This window comes from Mesoplodon mirus (assembly GCF_964341445.2).
Source record: "Mesoplodon mirus genome assembly, chromosome: 9".
Taxonomy (NCBI): domain Eukaryota; kingdom Metazoa; phylum Chordata; class Mammalia; order Artiodactyla; family Ziphiidae; genus Mesoplodon; species Mesoplodon mirus.
In genome coordinates this window covers 18,729,382-18,752,819 of record NC_138985.1, presented here as the reverse complement: position 1 = coordinate 18,752,819, position 23,438 = coordinate 18,729,382, and the positions used below count along the sequence as shown (strand labels likewise).

General features: G+C 39.4%; 1 protein-coding gene across 1 annotated transcript in view; it reads left to right on the top strand.

The window, feature by feature from the left end:
- The window catches only part of RELN (reelin), a 525,441-nt gene that overhangs the window by 437,580 nt on the left and 64,423 nt on the right, over positions 1-23,438 (top strand). Inside the window, exons 32-41 of the mRNA XM_082631643.1 lie at positions 3,415-3,573; positions 3,760-3,948; positions 4,480-4,753; positions 7,303-7,443; positions 7,549-7,726; positions 11,553-11,637; positions 12,471-12,653; positions 15,130-15,301; positions 15,403-15,505; positions 18,545-18,774. Coding sequence (XP_082487769.1) covers positions 3,415-3,573; positions 3,760-3,948; positions 4,480-4,753; positions 7,303-7,443; positions 7,549-7,726; positions 11,553-11,637; positions 12,471-12,653; positions 15,130-15,301; positions 15,403-15,505; positions 18,545-18,774 — 1,714 coding nt within the window. The remainder of the gene's footprint in view (positions 1-3,414; positions 3,574-3,759; positions 3,949-4,479; positions 4,754-7,302; positions 7,444-7,548; positions 7,727-11,552; positions 11,638-12,470; positions 12,654-15,129; positions 15,302-15,402; positions 15,506-18,544; positions 18,775-23,438) is intronic.

The following is a 23,438-nucleotide window of genomic DNA, read 5'->3' as shown; positions in this document are numbered from 1 at the left end:
AGACAGGAGCTTTGAGGGATGCAGAGGTAGATGGGGTCCTGTCCCAAGACATTGCTTACTGATTGGAGAGGCAGAGCATTTAATGTTGTCCTTAACCCTTGTAATAAAATTATTATTTAGAAATAGTCTGTGGTTGGCCCAGGGTAGCAACTGTGTGCATGTGCATATGTGCATGACTCTTCTGAACATGACAAATCTGTACCCCTCTTTGTATATGAGAAAAAAAGACCAACTCTGGCCAGAGTACAGTGGGAAGCAGCCACTTACTGACCTGAAGCTCTGCTTTATACTTAACCTCTGATTACAGATGCTCTTGTCTGCCCTGTTGGGCTTATTCCCTTAGGAGTCCTTTAAGAGCACAACTTTTTCTCAACGACTCTGAGCCATTTTCTTGAACTCACTGCTGCCTGTGTAATTTACATCCCACAGGCATTTCTCAGTCTTTTATTGAAAACTGGTTGTTAAAATGTAAATCTGCCTAAATCCTTGAACAAATCTCTTCTAGTGATGAAAGTAACAATTTTTTACATACTCAAGCTGAAGCCTCAATTTACATATTTGGAATTAAAATCAAAATTAGGCTATTTTCAATAAGACTGGGAAGATTGTAGATGGAATTGTAATTTAAAAGGGGAAATGTTTTAGGTTCCTTACACACTCAGTAGGTGAGCTAAAATGGCTTGGTTTATTCAGATGGACAGTGTTTAGATGACACAGCTAAAGAGGCTCAGTGATTGATATAAAATATGGATATTGCTGTTTCCCTGTCTTGCATTTCTCCATTCTTTCATACTTATCTGCCAGGCACTTAATTGTCCTGCAGAATTGGGGCCCTCATCTCTGTAGATCTTGTGGCTGCCTGAAGGTATAAGTGGCACTCCTGAAAAAGTTAATGAGGAGAAAGGCAGCAAGCAAAAACCAAATGGAGTATGGACCTCTTGAGCTGTGTTTCTCATATTCTTGTGTACATCTGAATCCTTTAGGAGGCTTTCAAATGCAGATTCTGATTCAGTAGGACTTGGGTGGTATGCTGCATAACAAATTATTCCAAAACTGAGTGGCCTAAAGCAACATCCGTTATCTTCTAGTTTCTGTGAGTCAGGAATTTCAAGAGCAGCTTTGCTGGGTGGATCTGGCTCCAGACCTCTCATGAGACTGCATACAAGATAAAAGCCAAGACGGTGCAGTCATCTGAAGACTCAGCCAGGGCTGGAGGATCTCTTTCCAAGATGCTCACTTACATGGCTATTGACAAGAGGCCTCAGTTTCTTTCAGTGGACCTAGCCTTAGGCTGCTTGAGTGTCCTTACTACCTGTCAGCTGACTTTCTTCAGAGCAAGACAACCATGAGAGAGCAGGGAAGGAAGTGCAAGTGCCTTTTATGGCCTACTCTCAGAAGCCACACATTGTCGCTTCTACGATATTCTATTAGAAGCAAGTTACTGAGTCCAGCCACACTCAAAAAGAGGAGAATTAAGCTTCACTTTTTGATGGGAGGAGTGTCAAAGAATTTGTGGACATGTAAAAACACCACAGGTAGAGCCAGTTCCCAGGTGATGCAGGCACTGGTCCTTGGACCATACTTTGAGTAGAAGGTGCTAAAGGACCACCAGTGAGATTTTAGTCTTGTGATGCTTCATTTCTGGTACTGTATCTGCTTTCTGAATAGGTCACCCAGATAACTATCTAAATTATTCATTTTCTCTCCCTCTCTCTCTCTCCTATGTTATTAAATATAAACCCTATCAAACAAATTAATATCCACAAGAAAAACTATATTTTGAGAAAACATCGAGGGTTGGAGACTGGAGTTTTCTCAGATGCTCCTCACCTTGACTAGAATAAAAATGAGAAAGAGCCTAGCTTCAGTCTTCTTCATGAACTTTGGTGTGGTTCTCTCCCTTCTCCAACACATGGGTCTCACCTCCACCCACTGAAGCTCCAAGTGCGCATGTCTGCACGCATACACAGCATACTGCCTCCCCAGAGAGTTCCTATTCTTTGAGCTCTTTTTATCCTCTCATCAAACACGATGATTTCTTCTATTTTAAATATGGTAGGATTAATTCTCCTGAGATTTCCAATTTTTTTGCATGTTAGTCATTATTATTTCTGGCATCACCCCTTGTCAGATGTGGTGACAATAATTCCATGTAATATCAATTAACCTTAAAAGGCTTTCTTTTAGTTCTATATTTTATCATATTATTTCTTGAAACTTAATTTTAGTAAACTCTTTGCTATGCTACATGACAGAGGGATTGAGATGTTCTGGTTAGTCAATAATGAGGAAACTAAAAAGTTATTGTAAGAACCATGAATTCTTACAATTACAAAAAGGTTAGGACATAATAAAATTAATATAACCAATACAACTTTATTGAACATACTTTCTGTGAATACTCAGAAAGCACTTCAATATCCCCAGTCATAATTATGAATATGCAGTGCCAGTCTTAGGAATAGAATAGCAATTAGATAGATGCCAAGAAAGCCCTCTGGCCCCCTATCAAGTAAAATATACTTTTTTATTAATTGCTAATGATCATATATATATCCTGTTGATTCCTACCATTTCATCATTAGCAGTTTTTTCCTTTGCATTCAACATTACCCTCTCCCTGTGTCCTCTTTTAAAAGAAAACTTTTTCTGGGATAGGTAGCAGGAATAGCACACGAAGTATCTTAAACTTTAATGTGCATTTCCCTAAATCACACCTGGTGACAGGCAGAGGGAGGCGGGGTAGAAGGGATAAGTGAAGGGGAAAGGTGACACAGAGAAAGAAAGGTAGAACTAGAAAGGTAGAAAGGTAGAGAAAGGAAGGTAGAACCATCGGATGGGAGTGAGTTCCTCTGCTTTGCTATTTAATAATTTGTCTTTATTCAGTCTTCAGTGACCAAGGTCTGACAAAGGGTGAAGTGCCAGTAAAAATTCTATTCTGCTTAATAGAATTTCAGATTGGGCTGTGCTTCCTATCTGGTACATTGGTGGCAAAGAGCACTTCTTGATTTTGTACTGGGAGATTGAGATATTTTTTCTGAGTATATAATAATGATATGAGACTTTGTAAAGTTCAGGACAGAATCTAAAATTCAAATATGTAATCTGGAGTGGATTTTTATGTCCCCCTTACCAACCTCCTCTTCACTCATACAAAACTGAGTGGTCTTTAAAAGAGCTTATGTATTTTCCCCCTCCACTTCCTAGGAGTCAGTGCATAGAAACTGTCAAGAAATTGATGAGCCTTCAGGTCTACTAATTCATTGCTTGGAAGTTAGATGAATGTGCCCTCATCCTATGAGATGCAATCTGAAGTTTCTCCTGCAGTCTTGCCATTTCAAATAATACTGTTCCTTGCCTTTTTTGCCTCTAGGAGAGCTGTCTAAGTAACTGGATTTATGTCTTTTAACTCAGGCCTTGTTGTTCAATATTCAAATGACAATGGGATACTCTGGCATTTGCTTCGAGAGCTGGACTTCATGTCATTTCTGGAACCACAGATCATTTCCATCGACCTTCCACGAGAGGCAAAGACGCCTGCCACAGCTTTTCGATGGTGGCAACCCCAACATGGCAAGTTACTGCTCACCCCAAGTTTCCCGGTAGCATTTAGATCATCCAGTTAAAGCCACATTGTACCGTGTGTTTCTTAACTTGCTGTCAATTTCTAGATAATTTGATTTAAAACCACAGTCATAAAGATATTCATATTGCTATATAATGAACCTTCTCTAACTGCCTTTATTCATCTGATTTCAGGGAAGCATTCAGCCCAGTGGGCCTTGGATGATGTCCTTATAGGAATGAATGACAGCTCTCAAGCTGGGTTTCAAGACAAATTTGATGGCTCTTTGGATTTGCAAGCCAACTGGTATCGAATCCAAGGAGGTCAAGTCAATACGGACTGTCTCTCTATGGATACTGCTCTGATATTCACTGAAAACATAGGTATACATTTTCACCAGATAAAGGGAGAATATTTAATTAACTGGAGGATTAAATTACCTAAAACCCAAGAGCAGATTCTCTAATGCAAAACTGTGTGCATAACTGCCTGTACTGAGGGGGGATCTTGGAAGTAAAGACCGGTGTCATCCTTTAATGTAACTTGTTGAGCCCAATAACAGTTTTTGCAGGAACTGTCTTTCATGGCATGCATAATATGACTAAGGTTTCTTAAAAGTGGGGCAAAAGTACCTATCTGAAAACATTCCCATGTCTCATAATTTGCAGAATTACAATTTGCAGACTCTCTATTAGCCTGTCTCAAGGTGGTAAAGCTTTTCAAGTTAGCAGCCTTCCATATTTCTGAGTCTATGCTAACTAGATAAAAATAGTCAACATGAGATGAAAAGCCAAAGCACATGTGAGACACTATAGATAAGACATGATTTTTGTTTGCCACTGAAAGCATGATGAGCAGAAACACCAAATAAGAGCACGATTATGTGCTGCCATTAAACTTTTCCTTTTTTGTAGGAAAACCTCGTTACGCTGAGACCTGGGACTTTCATGTGTCAGCATCAACTTTCTTGCAGTTTGAAATGAGTATGGGCTGTAGCAAGCCCTTTAGCGACTCCCACGGTGTACAGCTCCAGTATTCTCTGAACAATGGCAGGGACTGGCATCTTGTCACCGAAGAGTGTGTTCCTCCAACCATTGGCTGTCTGCATTACACAGAAAGTTCCATTTACACCTCCGAGAGATTCCAGAATTGGAAGCGGATCACTGTCTACCTTCCACTCTCCACCATGTGAGAATTGTCATTTGGCTACATGTCAGAACTTCAGTTTTCTGTCACCTAATTGGGAAATATGATGCCGCTTGGCAATTCTATTCCTCTTTCATGCTAATCATGCATGGAGTATACCGGGGCGGGGGGGGGAAGAAAAGTTCAAGGTGCTTGGGTAACAATTTTTAAATGTGGTTAAGAGTTCCGAGAGTTTGCCAAGGCTGAACTTTTCTGTTCTTCAGCAACGTGAAGGCTGCCCACCAGATTCAGTTTTTAAACTGTTGTAAAAACAAATATCTACCCAATAACCAGACTGATACTTATCCACATGAAGCAGTTTGTGAAATCATCACATGTGGAAGAGTATCCTTAGTTGTTTGGGTTTTTTTAATCTCAGTACCGGAATAAGAGTAAAAGGTTCGTTCTTTTGGGATGCTCGTATCCGTTTACATCTTTCTTCCCCTCCACAGTATTTCAGATCGCATTCAGGTGTTATATTAGGGCTTACAGCAGGCTCCCACTTTTGTCGTTTAGGCATTTGCATAATTTGGGGATCTTTCTAGGAACCAGTATGTACTATGGTGGGTGGTAGAGATTGTACCATCCTGGGGCTGCTCCCCGCACATCCCTGTATCTCCCTCCCACTGCTCTGCTCTGAATTGTAGGCAGATTGGCCTCTGTAAGCTGCATTTGCCAGCTGCATGTGTTTGCTGGCTTCCTGATAGATTGAGAGAGTAGCAGATACTGGCAAGAAATTGGAGGGTGGGAATAAAGTTAAACCAGGGTGTTCCTTCCCCTCCCTTTCTATCTCAAGTGCATCTTGGCCAACTTCAGCAACTCCAGCTCCCCCGAGATGTCCTTCCATGTGACACTGGCCCCCGGGGAACTAACCTCATCTCCTCTTGTGTCCGTCCATCTTTGGACTTGTAGTGCTTCCTGACTTTGTTAAACTCTGGTTTCCTCACTGCCCCCATGCTCTGCCATGAACTGTGCATCCAATTCCTTGTGTTAAATTCCCTCTGTGTTAAATATTTACAGTGGTTTCCATTTTCCTGGTTCAATTTGGATTCAGAGAGGCACAAACAAGTGACAGAAAAAAAAAATACAGGAAATCAAAGCGTTTTAGTATGTAACCCAAAATAGTTTCCTGTGGACCCCAGAGCTTTAAAGAGTGCTAACTTGTAGCTCATTTATTCACTTTATTTTTATTCAACAAACATTTATTGAATATCTATTATGTTTTAGATCTCCGACACAAAATGAATAAGTTGATGCCAGGATCCAAATATATTATTTAGGGTAACAGGTATCTAAACAGTTACGTTATAAAATGATAACAGAAGCAAAACCCAATGATATTATTGAAACACAGGGAGATACTACCTAACTCAGTTTGGGGAGATTGGAGGGAGATTTCTGGAGGAGCTGATGCCTGAGCTGAGTCTAAATGAGTGAGTAGAGCTTGTCTGAGTGAAAAGGGCTCGTTGGGGGGCAGGGGGATATGTGCTGTTGTAAACCGAAATAGAATCCCAGAGGCCAGAAGAAACATGAGTTTATGGGGAAATGCAAGGATTCCATGCTATCAGAGTATAATTGTGAGGCAATAGGGGAAGATGAGGCAAGGGAAGAGGGCAGACGATGAAGGGGCCGTGTATTTATTAGCAGTTTGGCCTTGACATTGCATGTGTTGGGGAACCATTTCAAGGGTGTTAAGCTGGGTGTTGATGTGACTAGATTTCTGTTTCAGAGCCACCATGCTGGCAGCTGTGTTGCACTGAAGGAGAACTTGTGTAGGGGAAACTATAGCACTTGAGATTTTACTGTTGAAATTCCACTTCAAGTCCACTGTGTTCTACTTTCCAAATAACTAACAGATTTCTACTGTGCAATCTGTTCCTAACTGAGAGACTGCTGTTTGGTAAGGCTGCACATATTTCTGGATAAAGTGGTCTTCTGACGGTATATTCCAAATAACAGATTGCAAATATATAAAAAACATGGGAGTGCATCACATCATTCTAGCCCTCACCTTTAAGGGAGCCAGACCCTCAGGAACCAAAATAGAGGCAGAAGTTGGATAGGGCTTCCATTTCCTACCTCAGAAACCATTTAGGGAACAGTAGAACAGAGACCTCATGGCAAGACCTTTGTAAGATTCCAACTTATACTCATGTTTATCCTCCTCAGTCTCTTTCCCAGTACTGAAAAGTAGTAAAAGCCTGAAAGCAAAAACTAAGGTTCTGCATGTAGTTCAAACACAGAATAAATTGATAGTTCAAAGTAACTCTCCCATCTCACATGTGTTCAGAGGCTCTTGTGTGAAAGAAATGGTGAAATATTTTTAAAGTATGTTTTCTACTCTCCTGTTTGTGGGTCAAGAGTAAACAACATCCATTACTTGGTATGAAAACAAAGTGTCTCAAATAAAGAGGGAACTGGAACCCAGAGAGGGCACTTTAAAGGGAAAGAATTAAAATAAATGTTTTTGTGCTTTGAAGGTTACCATTCAAACCAAGTGTGGTTTGGGGTTTTTTTTGGTCATTTTCTTTTGTTTGTTTGTTTTTGCTTAGCTCTCCCAGGACCCGGTTCAGATGGATCCAAGCCAACTACACCATGGGAGCTGACTCCTGGGCTATTGATAACGTTGTGCTGGCCTCGGGGTGCCCTTGGATGTGCTCAGGACGAGGGATTTGTGATGCTGGACGCTGTGTGTAAGTTAATAAAACTGGCAGTTTCTTTCTTTGTAATGCAGAGATAAAGATGGCTTCTTGATCTCACGACAAATAATGCCTTTTCTCCACTCATTTTTTTCTTAGGTGTGACCGGGGCTTTGGTGGAACCTACTGTGTTCCTGTCGTTCCTCTGCCCTCGATCCTTAAAGATGATTTCAACGGGAACTTACATCCCGACCTTTGGCCTGAAGTATATGGTGCAGAGAGGGGGAATCTGAATGGTGAAACCATCAAATCTGGAACATCGCTCATTTTTAAAGGGGTCAGATAAGATTCTTCTTCACTACCACTGAATTCCCTACTTCACTCTCTGCTCCACACATATGCATTACTGTTCAGATGATGTATTACTTTATATACAGTTATTGTCTTCTAGGACATATCATGGTTTTAGAAGTCAGGATAATGGTGGTTTGGGCAGAAGAAAATGAGGTATAAATTGGAAGAGAGGATTAGGGGCCATCTGGACGGCTGGTAATGTTCTGTTTCCTGAGTTGTATAGAAATTACATAGCTGTGTTCCTTTGTGATAATTCCATCATGATTTGATACTTTCCTTTATGTAATTTATATTTCAGTAAAAAAGGTTCCATAAGGAACATGAATATGCTCATGTCAACAACAACAACAAAAAATGTTTCCTCTTATATTCACTGCCGTCACTTTTTATGATCACTTAGGCATAAAATTTTTCCTTTGCTTTGGTAATCAGACCTTCTTTACTCTGCTGGAATTATATATGTAAAAATTATATATATACTACTTCTAGAATCTTGACTTCTGGAATATAGCATTTTATGTGTAATTAAGTATCTAACTTAGAATATTTTTTAATTGATTTTACGGAAGGTCTTTGCTTTTTCCTTTCAGTTTCTTTCTTTTCCTCCTACCAGTACAACCATTTGGTGACTTTAAGAAAACCAAACATTTAAGCCAAGTTAAATAACATTCTCAAACATCATTAGTGTATTTTTTGTATTTCAACTAGATGTTGGTTAGGGGGTTGTTAAGCGATTGTGTGAAACAGTGCTGAGCTGGCACATCTTCATATGTGAATACATGCTACATCCTGTCTCACTCAGCTGGGGAAATCGGCTAATCTAGGTGTGCAAATGAAATCTTTAACAAAAATCTGCATGGGTTTCTGTACATCCTTAATAATTAACACCTAACAGTTAGAAAATTAGACACCCTGGAACTTTTTCAATTATAGCTAATAGATGCTGGCTATCATCCTTGTTTGAATCCAGAATTCTCCTCAAGTTTTAGATGAGATAGAAAAAACACTTTAAAGGTCAGAGAGATTTATAAGTCCCTGAGTGCTATAAGGGGCCAAAAAAAATTGAGGCAGGACATTTCGTGGTGGAAACTGCTGGTTTTTTGTGTGTATGTTTTTAAGTCTTGTCTGAGGCTCTAGCTCTCTTTACCACTATCTATTTGAAGCAGTTGACAAGACCAAAAAAGATAAAGTCCTGTGATTCAAATATCTTTACCTGATAAAATTTTAAGCAGTAGAATTAAACTGGTCTCTAGATCCTATAAACAAGGAAGACATATAGTCTTTTATATGTTCCCTTTAGCCATCCAAATGCAAGGGCAGCCAAGCATTATATGTGCTGGACATATTATCTATCAGCTCTGCAAGATGCAGAGAGGGCTCAGCGTGTGCCATTCAGTAGGTTGTAGTTTGACCTAGAAAGGCATTCTTTTGTGAAAAAGGAAATGATAGGCTCTTTTTAATGTTTATAGATTCAGGAGTGCTATCTACTATTAAAATAGCTTCACATTTAGCACAGTGGATTACTGAATCTGGAAGAGGATGAGAAAAGGAACATCTGTATGAACTAGAATATATGCAGAAGCTGGGCATGGCAGTTCCACTGGGCAATTCTCAATATCAAGTGCTTAACTATAAACAAAATTTAAAATATGAAAGAAAGATACTTTCATAATTACAGATCATGCCAACTTTCAACAAAATTGCTCCTACAAGGGACTTCCCTTGGTCCAGTGGTAAAGAATCTGCCTTATAATGCAGGAGACACAGGTTCGATCCCTGGTCGGCGAACTAAGATCCCACATGCTGCAGGGCAACTAAGCCCACAGGCCACAGCTACTGAGCTCGCGCACCTCAACTAGAACCCACGCACCACAACTACAGAGCCCACATACCCTGGAGCCTGCGCACCACAACTAGAGAAGAGAAAACCCGCACGCCACAAATAGAGAGAAGCCAGCGCACCACAATGAAAGATCCCACCTGCCTCAACAAAGACCCTGTGTGCCGCAACTAAGACCCGATGCAGCCAAAAATAAATTCAATAAATAAATTTTTTTAAAATTGCTCCTACAAGATACACTATAAAATGGGTTCTTTTATGGCTGACTTATATTGACCCATGGGAACAATTTTATACTCACATTCCATAATCAAGGGGGAAGAGTAATCATATTCCTTTATCTTGACGTTGTCAAGGGATATTTATGAACTGGATCTATTAACTACCCACCTCAAAGCTTTTTCACTGTATTGATAAGATGAAGAAGTGACCTTTCCCCATAAGCTTAACCTCTACGTGGCACCAAGCTGTTAAAACATCCAAGGTCTTATGTTTGTAAGTGTACGAGGCAGAGGGTAAGGACATAAAGACATGCAGTGATCAAGCATCAGGGACTGAGCAGGGCAGTGAGTTATTATGATAAGAGAAAAATAAGACTGGAAATATAAGGCTTTTACACAGCAGCCTTTAATCCAGGAAGCTTGAATCTATGCTTTGTGAAGTTCAAGGATGGGTATAAATGCAGTTGCTTTTTTATTACCATATCAAATAACTCTCAAATTCTAAATTTAACATTAGCTGGATATCTCTCCCCAAACCAAAAAATAATTTAATAAACAAAATAATGATATCTTAAAGGGTGGAGGATAAGTTTCAGAATCTGACATATCTAGGTTCAAATCCTGCTGTCATCACTTTTGCAATCTTGAGCAAGTTACTGTCCCTCTCAGATTTTGTTTCCTTATCTGCAGCAGGAAGATAATAATATATTTCCCTTAGGAGTGATAGGTGCTTTTTAAAGGAGTAAAGTGGTTCTTTTAGAACCCAGCCTGTTGTAGGCACTCCATATATGGTTACTATTACAAAATTAGTCCTATTTAAAATTTTTCAGCTATTGAAGAATGTACTCTATAATAAATGTTAAGAAGAAGAGGAAGAATTTGCTTTCTCTACCTAAGATTCCATTCGGTATTTGTTAGTTGATAATTAAGAAATCGATAGACAGTGTCCACTCAGTATCACACAGCCCCACACCACCAAAGAGCCACTTGATTCAGAGTCAGACCTGAGAAACTGAAAGGCCTGTTTGTATCTAGGACATCTGCATAGTGAAGTTCTGTTTTACTGGCTGTCACCGCAACCCTGTGTACACATGGAGAAAACAAGCTATGGAGCTGTCAATCCCAGGCAACCAGAAATAGTTAATTAGCAGAAAAAATTACTAAAGCCAAGATGATCACTTTCCGCCTTCCTTGGCTTCTCTGCATGAATGGTTCCAGCCCGGGCTTGGGGACTTGCTTAGTTATGCCTTATTTAACTTGACCAACTGGAGGGTGTTGTGTCAGCCTGAATGAGAGCTTCCCAGGGCCGTCACAGCACGCAAATGAGTAAGTTCCTAAGACTCTTTGGAACCCTGAAAAAGTTACCTATTAGCTCCCAGCTTCCAGCAGGAGCACTTGGCACATTTTCCGTCTGTTTCCTCGTTATTCCCCTCACAACATGCTGTGATCAAAGGAGGCTGTTTTTTAAAAAGGCCTGTAGACGTGTAATGCTATCATTCTTGCACTGCTTTCTATAAGTCACAGCAAAGTGTGACTTGGAGTTGAGACAATGAAATATTGTTATTTAGGCATAGGGAATGAAAGCCATTGAAAGGGGAAATGATCAATTTTTCCTTCCAAACTGGACCAAGTATTGCTTCTTGATCATTATGTATCATTTAGCTAATGTAAGTCAGATGTATAAAATCAAAGGAAAATAATTCTGCAAATGAAATAAGATTGCCTAACATATGTGTTTTTGTTTACAGGAAGGACTAAGGATGCTCATTTCAAGAGATCTAGACTGTACCAATACAATGTATGTCCAGTTTTCACTTCGATTTATAGCAAAAGGTAAGCCATTTCTATGAGTATGAATTCACTATTTCCCTTCAAGCAAATTTCCCCATGTGTAATTCCTCCTCCACAGAGAAATAACAGATTTGAGGCCTATAAATTTTGTTATATGGGAGAGCTAACATAAATTTGAGTACATAGTGTTCACAAATGTTCTATAATATATATTCCTTTTAATATAAGGGTAAGATAACTACTTGTTTTATAATAATTTCATACAGATGTAGTAATCATACCAGTCCTGTGGTAGTTAAATCTATTATCATGTCCCTGAGTCTTTTTTCCACCACTTCTTTCTAGCCGTAAGAAATTTAAATTTAAAACATTTAACTTATGGAAACTTGGGATTTTCTTTCACAGATGTGAACAGTGAACCCCAAAAGTCAACTCTGTCGTTCTGACCTTTCATATTAACTAACTGATTTTCTTGACAAATAATGCCATTTGGATATAATAAATTCTCAAGTAGATTTTCTGTGTATTCTGAGATTTAAATGTTTGGCCCTTTGTAGAACTGTGATGCCTATAGAATCAAAAAATTTTGATGTAATATTTCCTAAATGAAATACAGAAAGATATGTGTTCCTATCTAAGAAAAAGAGGGAGATACTATTGTGTGAAAATGCAACATTTGGTGTGTGTTTTGAGATACATTTATACAGAAATCCCAGCCCATCATCACTTTAAGTTGCCTCGGAAGCATTTGGACTCTAAGGTGTCTATGTGAATATAAGTCAGCTTATGCATCGATGCCAAAAAAATAGTCTAAGATCATACCATTTCCCCCTTTTCATAATGATGTGTTCATGCCTCTGTTACCTTCTTTCTAGGTACCCCAGAGAGGTCCCACTCTATTCTATTACAATTCTCCGCCAATGGGGGAATCACCTGGCACCTGATGGATGAATTTTACTTTCCTCAAATGACCAACATACTTTTCATTAATGTTCCCTTATCATACACTGCCCAAACCAACGCTACAAGATTCAGACTCTGGCAACCTTATAACAATGGTAAAAATGCACATGTTCTCCTATGATCAAAACTGACTGCTGCACGTTTGCATGCTTGCTCCTAAGGTGTGGAGGAAGGGTTTGTCAGCTGAGTGGCTTCGCTGTCCACAGCACCTTTTACATGCTTCGCTTTTGAGGAGTTTCAAGGAATATTTAGCTTTATATATCTTTATCTTCATACTTGACTATGTATTATCTTCAGGCTTGACTCGTAAGTTCTCTTGATGTAAATACAGCTAAATCCTGTCACAGAGCTAAGGTTTTTAAAATTTAATCCAGCTCTACCATTAGGTACTCATCAGTTGTAACTACATTTTTTACTGAATTCATTTAGGAATACATAGTTCTTTTTTTTTAATATGTATGTGTTTTTGTTTTTTGGGGTTTTTTTTTTTTGGCTGCGTCGGGTCTTAGTTGCAGTATGTGGGATCTTTCATTGCTCTAGTTGTGGCGTGCAGGTTTTCTCTCTCTAGTTGTGGCACGCAGGTTCCAGAGCACATGGTCTCTGTAGTTTGCAGCACATGGGATCTCTAGTTGAGGCACGTGAGCTCGGTAGTCGTGGCACATGGGCTTAGCTGCCCTGAGGCATGTGGGAACCTAGTTCCCCGACCAGGGATCAAACCCGTGTCCCCTGCATTGGAAGGTGGATTCTTTACCACTGGACCACCAGGGAAGTCCCCATAGTTCTTCTGAGTATGGCACTTCATTAGTGAGATAGAACAACATTACAGCAAAAGCCATGACAAAGTGAGAGGGACTGACACAAAGCAGATAGTGCCAGGGCTTCCCTGGTGGCGCAGTGGTTGAGAGTCCACCTGCCGATGCAGGGGACACAGGTTCGTGCCCCGGTCCGGGAAGATCCCACGTGCCGTGGAGCGGCTGGGCCCGTGAGCCATGGCCGCTGAGCGTGTGCATCCGGAGCCTGTGCTCCGCAACAGCAGAGGCCACAGCAGTGAGAGACCCGCGTACCGCAAAAAAAAAAAAAAAAAAAAAAAAAGCAGATAGTGCCTGAGATAAAGTATTCTTATCACATACACTTGCCTCAGTGATAAGCTAATGTGAATGTATAATTTAACAGTATTTTCAAATGGTGGTTACAGAAAGAGATTTTACAAATTTGTAATGTTTTATGGCTTCCTGTAATTCTACTAACTACTGATTATAAAGGACCAGACTCTACCAAATAATGCATTTAATGGCCTAAGTAAGCACAGAGACATCATATTAAGCAGATTCTTTGCAGGGGTAACACAGAAATGGATAAGAAAAATATATTTCCATCTCTAAAATTTAACATGAATATTTCCTTTATAACTAGTAAGTCAAAAAATAATTTTAATTTACTGTGAACAGAAAAAATAATCTTGTATAATCACTGAGGAAAAGTCCAAAAAAGAAATGCAACCAGTTTCACAGTCCAGAGGATAGTTGTCTTCATGTTATGTTTGGAATGCTCACCAGTTGTTTTTCATTGTTTTCACCAACTGCTTCCAAAATAAGAAAAGGGAAGAAAGCTACTAGGATTAGAACAGTGATAGGATTAGAGAGGGAGAGGCACATGTGGCTTCATTTAAATCATCAGGTTGTTTCTACAGGCTCCTATTTACAGATCCTTTTTTATATTTTGTAAGAATTCTACTAAAAGTAGGAATCAGTGAAAAAGCATCCTTGAGGAATCTTGTTTCTGCTTGGTATGGTCTTATCACCTTGTTTCCAGTTCAATCCAAACAATGCTTTACAAAAGCACTGAGCTCACCCTTCTTATCTAATATCTTCCTTAAACACCCTGCCTAAGTCGCTGAGTCAAATTCTCTGACAGCCTAGGGAGTGATTTTCCTAGTTTTCTAATGTTCCCACATATCTTCAACTAAACATACAAGTTTTGAAACGCTTTAAGGGGAAAATAAAGTATTATATAACACAGAATATTTTCTTCCACGTAGTTTTTAGCACCTAAATAAAATTGTGCATCAAGCCAGTGTTACAATGGCCATGATCCTTCAGCCTGAAGGAAGCATGATTCTAAGTCATGGGTTGACTCTAAAAAGTCCTGAGTTAACTCCATGAATAGACTAGTTAGTGTAACTCAGTACTAAATCCACAGGCTGACCACCCATCCTCACAGATTCTGGTATCTTACAGAGTCCCCTAAACCGTGAAAGCATAACTCAAAGCCCACTCTTGTGGTGGAGGGTCCGTAGCACCGCTGTGACGGAAAGGACAGCAGACTCTTACCAGCCTTCTGAAATTAGTGCAGCTGCTCCATGCAATGTCAATTTAATAGCACTGAAACTTCATTTTTTCACACTTTAATCAGTGTAAACACAGTTACCTAGTTTGTGCTGCTGTGTCTAGAAGGCATCTGTTTAACTGGTTGTTACTGAGTTCCTTCTGTCCTTTACTTTCTTCCAATAAGCAAAAATGTCCGTCTGATTTTCACCATTGAAAAAACTTGCTTTATCCAAAAATGCCTTAGGTAAGAAAGAAGAAATCTGGATTGTTGATGACTTCATCATCGATGGAAATAATTTAAACAACCCTGTGATGCTTCTAGATACTTTTGACTTTGGGCCCAGAGAAGACAATTGGTTTTTCTACCCTGGTGGTAACATTGGCCTTTATTGCCCATATTCTTCCAAAGGAGCACCGTAAGTACTTAATTGAGAAGGTAAAAATAAAACCCCTGCTCTATACAGGTCACAATGATCTTTTGCCTAAATGGATTCCTTGTTGTTTTCTTGTATAACAGCGAGGAAGATTCAGCTATGGTGTTTGTTTCAAATGAAGTTGGTGAGCATTCCATTACCACTCGTGACCTGAATGTGAATGAGAACACCATCATACAATTTGAGGTACTTGATTTTGTTCTATTAGAAATGCTTTAAATTTTATCTTGAACAAAAGCTAGGAAAGAGGAGGAAAATCTCAGATGATATCATGCATGATGACTTTCCATTTTTGTGCAAGGACAAAAGAGATTTTACATCATAATTCACTTTTACTAGCAGAACCAATTGTCCTACTAAGGTTTATTTCTGAATTTTGGTCCTTTATTTATGACATAATCTCCTCACCTACTACAATGGGAAATTGTCAAAATAGATTATTTCAAACATTATAAAAATGAAAAGGATCATACTATTCTAGTATTATTATAGTCACAATTTTTATATATTACTTAGGATCCAGGTCAATGTAACTATACCATGCCAGCACATTTATATAATATTTATCATGGTGTCATGAATTTTATAGATAAAATAATACTATACTGTTTCTTATAATTTCTGGGTATTTCATTAATATTCACGGACTCATATTTTTCAAGACAGCAAACTAATAATGTATAAAAGAAAAACGTTTATATATTTCAAAAGCTTAGATAAAATCAGCAGAACCAAAGGTACATTGTGCTAGGGTTCTATAGTATTAACTTTTTTTTTTGGCCATGCCACATGGCATGACGGATCTTAGTTCCCCAGACAGGGATAGAACCCATGCCCCCTGCAGTGGTAGCATGGAGTCCTAACCACTGGACTGCCAGGGAATTCCCATTAACTTTTTTTTTTCTTTTTCTTGTTTAATTTAATTTTTATTTCTTATCGGAATAAATTTGATTACAATGTTGTGTTTGTTCTAGGTATACAGAATCTGGTTCATTCATACGTATACATATATCTAATCAGGTTTAGACTCTTTCCCATGTTGGTCATTAACAGAGCATTGAGTAGACCTCCCTTGGCATCCAGTAGGTCCTTCTTGATTATATATTTTATATGAATTATTAAATGCATGTTAACCCCAACATCCTAATTTTTCCATTCCTTTCATCTTTTTCTAAGTCTGTATGGGCCTTTCTCTGTGGAAATATGTTCATGGGTATCAATTTTTAGATAACACTAGTAAATGATATCATCGGATATTTGTCTTTCTTTTTCTGACTTACTTTACGTAGTATGATTATCTCTAGGCTCATCTGTGATGCTGCAAATGGCATTGTTTCATCTTTTCCATGGCTAATATTCCATTGTGTACATGGACCACTTCTTCTTTGTCCATTCATCTGTAGATGGACATTTTGGTTGCATCCATGTCTGGCTATTGTAAATATCGCTGCAGTGCACGTTTGGGTGCCTGCGTCTTTCTGAATTCTGGTCTTCTTGGGTTATAGGCCCATTAATGGTTCGGCAGGATCATATGGTAGCTCAATTGTTACCTTTTAAAGGCAACTTCATTCTGTTCTGATTAGTGGCTGTTACCAGTTTACATCCCAGCAACAGCATAGGAGGGTACCCATTCTCGGAAACCCATTCAGCATTTATTGTTTGCAGACATTTTTTTCTGATGGCAATTCAGGCTAGTGTGAGGTGATAACTTTTTGTAGTTTATATTTGCATGTCCCTAATAATTCTTGATGTTGAACATTTTTTCATGTCTCACGTGGTTGTAGGTAGCAGGCCTCAGTTCCTTGCCACATGGATCTCTCCTTAGGGCTGCTTGAGTGTCCTCATGACATGGCAGCTGGCTTAACCCAGGATGAGTGATCCGGCCCGTGGTCCCCAGGACTGTTGCGGCTTCGGCTGCTGAGGCCCCTCCAGAGCCGGCAGCCTCAGTGAGGCCGCCCTCCCCTCAGGCTCCGGGGCAGTTCAGTGACGGCGGAGTGAAGAGACCCCGAGCCAGGAGTTCCAGCTCTGCGGAAACGCGGGCTCCATTCTGGGCACAGGGGGTGGGACCACTGTGCCCCGAGGCCTTCCGGGAGGGCCCCATTAACTTTTGAAGATACTTGTTTCATAGCTGAAATCTATACCAACCATTGGACAGTGCCTAATTTCATCAACAAAAATCTTGAATATTTGCTCTAGATTAACTGTCTGCATCCTCTAAATTAGAGTTGTTTCTTTCATCTTAAAGTCAGAGACCAAATGATGCCTTAGTGGAGAAATTATTCTCTATCTATTTTAAGCTTTCTGTTATATTTTCTGATTTTATTTTAAGTTACTTATATAACCTTCTGTTATGTTTTCTAACACTTATGCTTTAAATGTTAATAAAAAGTAATCCCTGTGGCCCTTTCAAGAGTTCTGTTATCAGAAGAATCTAGGTAGAGAAAAATGCCTATAGCTGAAAAGTTTATCAAATGTCAATAGTTTACTCATGAGAAGGTAAGAGGAGTAAGTTCAACAACAACAAATATTGTATAAATATATCTGGTTGCTCTGACAGCAAGAAAATGTTGACCCCAGTTGGAAGTGGGAAAGTTTTTTCATAGGAAGAATCACATACTTTATTTAAGTTTTAGTTTAATTCACTTGAAAGTGTGAAAAAGGAATGGAGTGGTTATTTCCCTAATAGTTAAAAAGGTCTTTCTGAGAATATTCTCCCTATGCCAGGGAAATAGTGACAATAATTGTATTTTGTTCTAAGACTGAAAACATACTGAAGATTCTCTATGTGCAGAACTTTGGGGATTATTTGAAGGTATCACAAGAAGGAAAGTAGAAGGTCTTCTTTCCCTCCAGCAGTCTGAAAAAAAGCTAACGGTTAGAATTAGGGAAGCAGTCTTTTCATTACAATTTGCTTGGCTTGGCAGTGAAAGTGGGCTAAAGGTAAAATATGGAATTCCCTGCCAACCTCTGCCTTATTCACTTCCTAGCTTTTTATAAAATGAGGGAAAGTAAATTTTTCATGAGGCCCTTTGAGGTTCTTTATGAAAAAGTATTATTTAAAAGTAATATGCAGTATTACTCAGGCAAAACAGAATTTCATGGTGTTAAGTATTTCAGCAAGACAGTTCCCAGGAAAATGGACTCTCGAGAAAATCATGAAGTGGTGAATCATTTCAAGGCTGGTTGCTCTGAGGTAATTTGTTTCATTTTTTCTTCTTCACCAAGATCAATGTTGGATGCTCAACTGATAGCTCCTCTGCTGATCCGGTCAGACTGGAATTTTCCAGGGACTTTGGGGCGACCTGGCACCTGCTGCTCCCCCTCTGCTACCACAGCAGCAGCCATGTCAGCTCTTTGTGCTCCACGGAGCACCACCCAAGCAGCACCTACTACGCGGGGACCACCCAGGGCTGGAGGAGGGAGGTTGTGCACTTTGGGAAGCTGCACCTTTGCGGGTAAGGACCTGCTGCTTTGCACCATGTTCTTCTCATTTCACAGTTTTCTCCATGATGTCATGGTTGCCTTGCCACTTTATCAGGGAAATTTTCACTTTACATTTCTTCCTCAGTTCTCCACTGAAAGTAGATCAGTGGATGTTTAAAACATACGAACTGCACTGACATACTACTAATTCATAGTTTGAAGATAGATTTAAAGGAGCACACCCTGGGCAGCACCCCCTCCTGGGGTTCATATCCCCATGGGTCTTTATTAGATCAATTAGGAAGCAACAGAAATATGGTTTTCCCCTAGTGTTATAATCCGTCTCCCTTCTGCCCCCTACCGCACAATATAAATGCAGTTAGAATTTTTACTTTCGAACATCTGCCTAAGTCTTTCGTGCAAGGAGAGGGCACATATGGAGGATGGAAGCCCACAGAATATTCCAGGTGTCTCATAAAAAAAAATTTGTTAGCGCTCTTTCCCCAGGCATTTCTACTTTTTCAACCTTTCTCAACATTCTTGTTACATATATTTGACTCTTCTGTTGAAAAGCTATTTGGAGATAAAGGACTTCAATTCCAATAGGAATGAAAAGTATAGTTCAAAAAAATAAAACTAACAGTATAAGTGAACAAAGAGAGGAAGTCAGCAAAGCAGTCTGCCTCAGAATTTGTCTTTACTCTCAGAATAAAAACTTAAGGGTAGGGGCTTCCCTGGTGGTGCAGTGGTTGAGAGTCCGCCTGCCGATGCAGGGGACACGGGTTCGTGTCCTGGTCCGGGAAGATCCCACATGCCGCGGAGCGGCTGGGCCCGTGAGCCATGGCCACTGAGCCTGTGCGTCACCGCAAAAAAAAAAAAAAAAAAAAAAAAACCTTAAGGGTATGCCAAAAAAAGAAGGAAGTACTAATATCATACTTTCAAATGGAGGTAGATTTACATTCCTGATGTGAAACTCAGCATAATTAGAAGTCTTGAGTCTTAAAGCAAAACTACTAACACCTAGTACTTTTCCAAAAGGGTGAAAGTGAATCTTCAAAAGTTTTCATTCTCTTTGAACATAAATCCATTCACTCCTCATCATATCATTAGCAAATTTTTTTTTTTTTTTTTTTTTTGCGGTACGCGGGCCTCTCACTGTTGTGGCCTCTCCCGTTGCGGAGCACAGGCTCCGGACGCGCAGGCTCAGCGGCCATGGCTCACGGGCCCAGCCGCTCCGCGGCACGTAGGATCCTCTGGGCCCGGGGCATGAACCCGTGTCCCCTGCATCGGCAGGCGGACCCCCAACCACTGCACCACCAGGGAATCCCTTCTCCTCAAGATTCTTTAGAAGTGACAGCTGAGGAGGCAAGGAGAATCTCTGAAGACCAGGAATAAATAGAGCTGTAGACTCAGCCAGCACAACTGGAAAGCTGCTATTGGGGTGTTCGGGGGTGGGGTGTGAACTTGTCTGTAGCAGAATTGAGCAGGGGGAAATAGCTGAGGAAAAACTTTTTATCCAAAATCAGTTGTGTTATTTAAGATCATATGTTGCGAGAAATATAAAGAGGCTTACTAAAAAAGTGGAAGAACTTATTAGAAAAATACTGGGGAAGAGCATGGACTTCACTCAGGAGGTTTGGGGACATCAGCAAAAGGAGTTCGTGATCCTCCTTTTTATCATGCTATATTAACATCAGTCAGCAAACTCCAGCTCTCATTTTCTGGAACTCTTAATTCTACATTTCTAGAAAAGAAAATCTGAGCAAATCAGCTACAGCCAGAAGGCCAAGCGTTGCAACAGAAACATAAATGCCAAAAATCTGTGCTTATGGGCAGTGCAGTCAGGGGAAAATGGCTGGATAAACAATCACTTCGGCTCCTTTGACCAATACCCATGATCATTATGGTACTGTGAAAAGCTCCAGGTTTCCTTTTTAGTGGACCACTAATTTCTTCCAGTTGCTCAGCTAAGAATTAGATTAAATAGAAAACAACCCTAAAGATAGGGTGAAGGCCATGATTTTAGATTGTCTTCACAACTGAGACTTGCTTCCGCAAGTTCCCACATGAAAATAATCCGATATACAGTCACTGCCAACCAGAGGTACTAACTGAAAGTACCCACCCCAGGACAGTGCTCCAGGATCATGGAGCCTGCATCATTACCAGTTGGCTTTGTCCACCAGGCTGTGCTTACACTTAAGGCATGGAGATGTAATTTGAACGAGAGAAATGCAGACATCTGTATTTTCACTGACTGGTATATTGGGAGTCAGTTTAAAATATACCTCCTCTAATTATAAAGGTACAGAACTTAAACCATCATGTTATTTACATTCCATGTGATTTTCATTTCTATGAAAGGAAAGTAAATCTGTTAAGGAGGCATGCCCACTCTCACAGTGGTGTAAACCTACCTTTCAAACTGCCTTCAACTGCTTCTGCAAAGAGAAGAATTTGCCTTAGAAGTGTTGTCTAGTCCTTGTTTCAGGAAAACAATTAGCACTCTTCTTAAGACCCACACAGGCATGAATTGCTGGAAGGCAAAAGTTAAATTTTCTCCAACTCAGTGAACCATTCCTTGGTTTGTATTCAGCATGGTACATAATAATGGCACAAGTACTACATGCTAAAAAAATATATTACCCATGTTTAAATTGCCTTTTTCTGTGCACTCACAGGACACTAGGTACCAAAAAACTATACTAAATGTTTCAGGTGCAGAAATGGCTGTTTCTTGCCTCTACATGTAGTCAATTCACATTTGAAGCATAAGAATTGAGCTTCCATCGAATTTTATTCACATCACCCTTGTGTCTTTTTCATTTAGAGTCTTTTTGTCTTTAAAACTTGCTAATTGCTTTTGCTTTATGCAATTTCATAATGAGTCACCCAAAACCCCTATTTAATGAAAACACTGCTGTGTGCTTGAAATTTTAAGTTTACATAAAAAAAACAGATTCTTTTGAATACCACTGGCTTGGGAGAACAGATGCTGACATTCACCAGGGAGGGTGGCAGTGAGAAATTTTCAAAATAAGATTTCAGCAGACTGGGAACCACAGTGAAACCAGACCCTTCAGTCCATTTATCATAGTGCCTGCAGTTTCTATGTCAAGGCAGGTGAACAATAATAAATATCCAACCAAGGTGGTTCATTTGTATTCAGAACATTTGAATAAATAAGAAGTTCAAACAAAATCGACGTAGGCTTTGTTCAAAGGAAAACTCCAGCCGTTTCCCTCAGCTCAGCAGACCGAAAGTTCAAAAGGTAGGAAGTGCTTCTTGCCAAGACTAAACTCTGACAAGTATTAGAAAATAAAAGTTAATTATGAACTGGCATTTTGGGGGCAGCTTAACATAGTTGGAGTCTTGAATAAACAATGAAATTAGGGTTAAAATTATATGTGGGAACTTGACTCCAGCTGCTTTACTATCTGCTAAACTTTAGAAGTCTAGTAAATGCTTCTAATACTGACTTCTAATTCCTGTTTCTCAAATAAAAAGAACTACTCTGAATTTGGTTTCTATATAATTGAAGATTGGATAGATTCACAGGGTACAAATATGAGTGCACATGCCATCTCTATATCTAGCTCCTCTGAAATAAAGTCTATTTTCTTTGAACTGAGTTTTGTACATAATAAAATATACTCAACTATTTCTGACCTGCTACCTAAATATGTAGATTATTTCTAAGGAGCTAACTTATCATCAGCAACATGATAGGACAATCATCTTTCAGGTAAAAAGGAAAACTGTGTTTCATTTAAAAAGAAATTAAGAAATAAGAGACATTGAACTAAAAATAAATCTGACTTTGTCACTCCTCTCTTTAAAATAATCTTTTGGGACTTTCTGTGGCCAATAGGATAAAATCCAAAACACCCTAGTTTGGCTTTTAAGGCTTTCCATAACAAATGACATTCAAGAAACATTAATTGAGCATCTGCTATGTGTGAAACACTGTACTGGGCACCGTAAAAGGGTGCAAAAAAGAAAGAGGTATGAGCATTGGCCTCTAGGAGCTCTAACCAATGAGGCAAATAGGTGTGCTTCTAAATACCTCCAGCTGTGATAACTATAATAATGGAAATTCCATCAAAATTATGGAAGAGAGAGAAATTAAAGGATGAGTTATTTACCATATGATCCAGCAAATTCACTATGATTCTACAAAAAAAAAATTGAAAACAGGTATTCAAAGAAATACTTGTACACGAATATTCACAGAAGCACTATTCACAATAGCCAAAAGGTGGAAACAAAACAAATGTCCGTCAACTGACGAATGGATAAATAAAGTTGATATCGCCATACAATTGAATATTATTCAGTCATAAAAAAGGATGAAATTCTTATACTTGCTACAACATGGATAAACCCTGAAAACATTAGGATAACTGACTAAAACCAGACATTAAAGCTCATATAGCATATGATTCCATTTATATGGAATATCCAGAATAGGTAAATCCACAGAGACAGGAAGCAGATTAGTGGTTGCCAGGGGCTGGGTGTAGGGGAGAATACTTAATGGGCACAGGGTTTCCTTTGGGGTGATGAAAGTGTCTTAGAACTTGATAGAGGTGAGAGCTGGCTAACACTGTGGAGGTACTAAACACCACCAAATTGTACACTTTAAATGGTTAATTATTACTTTTATACTTTGTGAATTTTACCTCCATTAAAAAAA